We start from the raw sequence: 4,779 nt of genomic DNA, 5'->3' as shown, positions 1-4,779 counted from the left end.
TTTAAATGCATTAATATTAAGACCTTTTGTTTTGTTGTGATATTAATTAACTTGTTAAACTTTTTGGATAATATTATTCAGTCTTTACTAAAAATTAGTTTGACATGATGTAATAAATTTAATTTTAATTTTAAGTATATTTATATTAATGAAACTGGTTTAAAAAATTGTAATAGAAATGCAGTAGGATTGTGACATATTAATACAAAGTAAAATTTTGCAAGGTGGAACAGGCCTTGTGAAGCTTAAGGGAGCAAAGATGGGGAAAGGAAGTCTACCTTGCCATGCGAGGCGAGGGTGATGACCACATCTTTGGCCCATCCCCCTCTTTGCCATCCCTAATTACTCAACATTGACGCATCTTCCTCAATAAAAGTTCTCAAATATTTTCATTAAAAAGAATGGGTAAAATACTTTTTTGGTTTTTAAACCTTATTAAAAGTTTGTTTTTATTCCTAAACTTTAAGAATTTCTTTTTCTGTCCCTAAACTATTAAAAGTTCATTTTCCTTCCTTAACCTATTGAAAATATTTTATACATATCCTTAAACTTTACTAAATGTTTATTTTTCATTTCTAAATTGTTAAACATACGTATATTTCCACCATACTTCTTAACTCACGTAAATTTCCGTAATACAAATATCTTTCCTAAAAATCTCTTGGCAAATAGCCTAGTGGTGTAACGAATGCTCAGAAATAATTAAACGCCGTGGTTTTGGTCTTTTTAGGCGATTGAGTTGAGAGAGCTTTTGAATCAAGGTGAAAGCAAAGCGAGTGAAGAGCAACAATCAAATAAGATAAAATGAATCCTCAACTCTGGCACAAAGTTGCTGCCCTCTCTGGTAATTCACCATTACCCTCTGGGATCTGTCTCTTTCTACTTTTATCATTTGTTTTCTGTGAAAACCCAGTTGTTTGATTTTTCAGGAGTTGCAGCTCTTGGGTTAGGGACATATGGTGCCCATGGCTTCAAACCCGAAAACCCAACTTACAAAGAGGTCTTCCCATTTGGATTTTGTCCTATTTCATTGTAGATTTGATTTTCAATCTTTTGTTTCCCCTATTCTTGCTTTTGATATTTTTGAGCTTCTTTGTGTTTGAACTTTGAATGTTGGGAAGGTTTGGCAAACAGCTTCTCTTTACCATTTGGTCCACACTGCTGCTTTGGTTACTGCCCCTATTACCAAACACCCCAACATTGTAAGTTTCCCTTTTCCAGTTAATTTCCCCATTTTTATTTTATTTTATTTTTACTGGGATGTCTGCCACTATTGTATTTTTTGAGGTCCAATTTTATTTTGCTCAACAACTTATATCTGTTTTGTATAAATAATATGTATGTGTGTTTGTGTGCTTTTACTTATATATATATATATATATATATATATATATATATATATATTTTCTCTTCTCGGCTGTTTCAGTTTGGGGGCCTTTTGACTACTGGAATTCTTGCATTCTCTGGGACGTAAGTGCCAATCTCTACGCATTGATTTTTTAAATTTTAAATATGATGAAATGGATTGTTTTTCATTCACGGAGTCTGTCTTTTGTTTAAGGATACTTCCCTTATGATAATATATATATATATATATATATATATATATATATATATATATTGTGTTTTAAATTCTGAAGTACTTTTTATTTTTTTTTCCCCTGTTAAGCTTGCCAGTGTAGTCACAAAACTAGTTATCTAGTATAAATAATACCCATGGTCTTTTTGAGGTAAATGAGCTACAAATTGTTGAAAAGGCTTATTACGTGATTGTAGAAAGTAGTGCATGCATAATGAGGTTGTTTCTGAAACCCATAAAGCCTTTGCTTGCCTGGGAGATTTGCACAGTGCGAGGGCTACTGGGGCAATGCCTTGAGTTTGACATATGGTCACACTACTGATATTGTCTTTTGTTGAAATAAATGAGGTTGAGTACAAGTCCTCACATTTGTGTTTTCTGGATTACTATGTTACACATGAAACCAATGGGTTTCAACCATCAACCTTACCCTCTACCCATTCTTGTGGAAGGAGGAACTGCCATTTTAGCCAAAACTCATTGGCACAAGACTTATCAGTTCTGTCACAAACAGATATGAATCATATGATGTCTAAGTTCATCTTGAGTGTTATATCAATTGTCCCAAAAGCTTAAAGCTATTGGGATAATTATTTAACCACATACTTCTAACACTCCCTTCACGTGTGGGCTCAAAATACCTTTCAATAGGCGAGGCCCAACACATAGAATTTTTAAATGGGAGGTAGAGTGAAGGAGATAGGGATCAAACTTAGAACCTCTTGCTCTGATACTATGTTAAATTACCGATTGTCCCAAAAGTTAAGCTATCGTGATATGGTAAATTTAATTATTTAACCACATACTTCTAGCATTGAGAAACATCAAATTCAATTCCTCAATGTAACTTCACATCATTTAACCTCTTTTTTAAAAATAACTTCACATCATTTAATTTAACAGTAATAATGAGATCCACATGTGAGAATTCTCAGAGAATGGAAATTTTTTTTTCATCCAAATGTAAATGGAATGCTTCAATTTTATCTGATCCTTGATATGGGAAAATCCTGCTGTTTTATCTTACAGCTGTTGTTAAATTAAGTATAAGATATTGAATTAATGTCATACTTTATTTATTAACCTCAAGGGGTTGGTTTAGTGCTTCTTAAGGTCTCATGACATCCATGAGATTCTAGGTTCAAAACCTCTTGCCAGGATACCCTCTTTTTTTATTATATTATATATATATACACATATGTTATAAAGTTCTTACTATCCATGTGCAGTACATGGGCAAGATGGGGACCAACCTCCAATTTATCAACCATTTTTCTTCTCTTAACCCAATTTTGGAAGTAGATGATATGATGGCCAGGTATTCAACCTAGTTTTGTATTCCTATGGCTGATGAGCTCTGGCTCAAGTTGCGCCTCCTGTTATAAGTGCCAGGCGGAAAGTGAGGTCATGGGTTCAAGACCCACCCGCATGTGTAACTTATCAATCATAAAAAGTTTTGTATTCCTATGACCACAATTTGAATAAAAAGGTTTGGCTATCTGCCAATGTTGCATTTATTTATCATATGATAATCTTGCCCCTACACCTCAACTCCAGCAGTAAAGAGATATTGAGTTTGAATCCTTCCTAGCACCCAAGGGAAAAATGTAGGAGCTAATTAATTTTCTTTGGTGATTGTGGTATGCTAATTGGTGCTGTGTTTGTTGAAACAATTAATAAATTACAATTTAAATTCTGAATCTGATTCCCAAATGAAGGGGTTCTACTGTTGTTTTAGAATTGCTTGTTCAAATGTCTGTTTTCTGGAAACAATCTTCAAATGAAATGTTCGTACTGAATCCATATGATTTAATTGTGGATGTTGATTGTTGAAAAACACTTCGTGATTTTGCAGGTGTTATACTGTGGCATTTCTTGAGGACAGAAAGTTTTCTACCTTAGCTCCATTTGGTGGATTTGCATTTATTGCTGCTTGGGCTAGCTTGCTTTTCTAAGGATTCAAACTTCCTTTAGATGGTATCATGATTTAAGTTGCTGCACTTATAAATTTATGAATCTATGTTGATATAATGGAGAACAGAACACAGTCATGCTGACTCTTCCCTGATTGTGAATGTTTGCTAATGTAAAGATCAATTTACTTTTATTCTGCTACACTGTTGTTATTTGTTATCTTGTACTTGGATTGGGAATATAATAATAAATTTATGCTATATCTGCAGAATTGTTGTCCTTGGAAGAGAGTGAAAACCAGCTATAAGCTGATTTATTAGAGTTAGAAAAGACGCTAATTCATTCGCTTGTGTGTGTCTGTGACAGCAAATTGCCATAAATTGTTACACAAAACCAGCTCTTGGGTTGGGAACATAAATGAATCCCATGTCTTTAAGCGCAAAAAGCCCACTTACAAAAGGGCTCAATATCTTTTTTTTCATCAATTTGGTTTTATTCTAATATCATGGAGAAATGTTGAGTCTCATCCCTCTCCTATTTTTCAATATTGTTTTAATTTCATTTTATATAATATGATGTATTTCTTGTTGTATGGAATGGAATGGATTGTCACTCAGCTAATTTATTTTGAAATTATTTATTTCAGCTTCATAATATTTGAATTCTATACTTTATATATATATATTTTTTTTTTTAAAAAAACGTCTGCTAAATTTATGGGAAGCAGATGTGAAAGTGTAAAACTTTTTCTGGATTTATGCAGATCCACATATTATTTTCTTTGGTGATAAATTCTCGCCTTGACAACCTAAATCCAGCACCCTGAAAATATTTTCATAAATTTTCTAGATTCTCTACTTATGGTGATAAATTATCTACTTAATGCCTTCTTAACGCCTTAACCTGTTGTATTCATATTGACGCTAAGTTTATAACGGAAGAGGCCTATTATAGTGATTGTTTGCAAATTCCAATTTAAAAGGCGCCTCACTATCCAATTATCCTTGCAATGATATATGTGTATTAATTTAGGTACAAATTAACATCTAAATAAGCCATTTTCTTTTTTTACCGAATTTAACATCTATAAGACAAATTATAAGCAAACAAAGCAACCTGCTGTTTATAGATAGCAATAAAAATAACACATGCATATTAACAAATTTACATAAACAACTCTCAATACTTATAGCTACAGCAAGAAGATTCTAATTTTGGCTTCAAAATACACCTAAGAAGCTTTTAAGTTAGCCTCAATTTCAATTTTGTTAAAATTAAGTTTATGT

At 32.6% G+C, this 4,779-nt stretch overlaps 1 protein-coding gene across 1 annotated transcript; it reads left to right on the top strand.

The window, feature by feature from the left end:
• Positions 1–607: 607 nt before the first annotated feature.
• On the top strand, positions 608–3,773 carry LOC115954839 (transmembrane protein 256 homolog). Its single transcript, XM_031072797.1, has 5 exons — positions 608–844; positions 930–1,000; positions 1,122–1,202; positions 1,427–1,470; positions 3,435–3,773. Exons 1-5 carry the CDS (start codon positions 805–807, stop codon positions 3,532–3,534), a joined length of 336 nt encoding a protein of 111 aa, XP_030928657.1. The 5' UTR covers positions 608–804; the 3' UTR covers positions 3,535–3,773.
• The last annotated feature ends 1,006 nt before the right edge of the window (positions 3,774–4,779 follow it).

Source organism: Quercus lobata, chromosome 8 (genome assembly GCF_001633185.2).
Source record: "Quercus lobata isolate SW786 chromosome 8, ValleyOak3.0 Primary Assembly, whole genome shotgun sequence".
NCBI lineage: Eukaryota > Viridiplantae > Streptophyta > Magnoliopsida > Fagales > Fagaceae > Quercus > Quercus lobata.
Note: the sequence above shows the minus strand (reverse complement) of the source record. Positions and strands in the feature narration are given on the sequence as shown.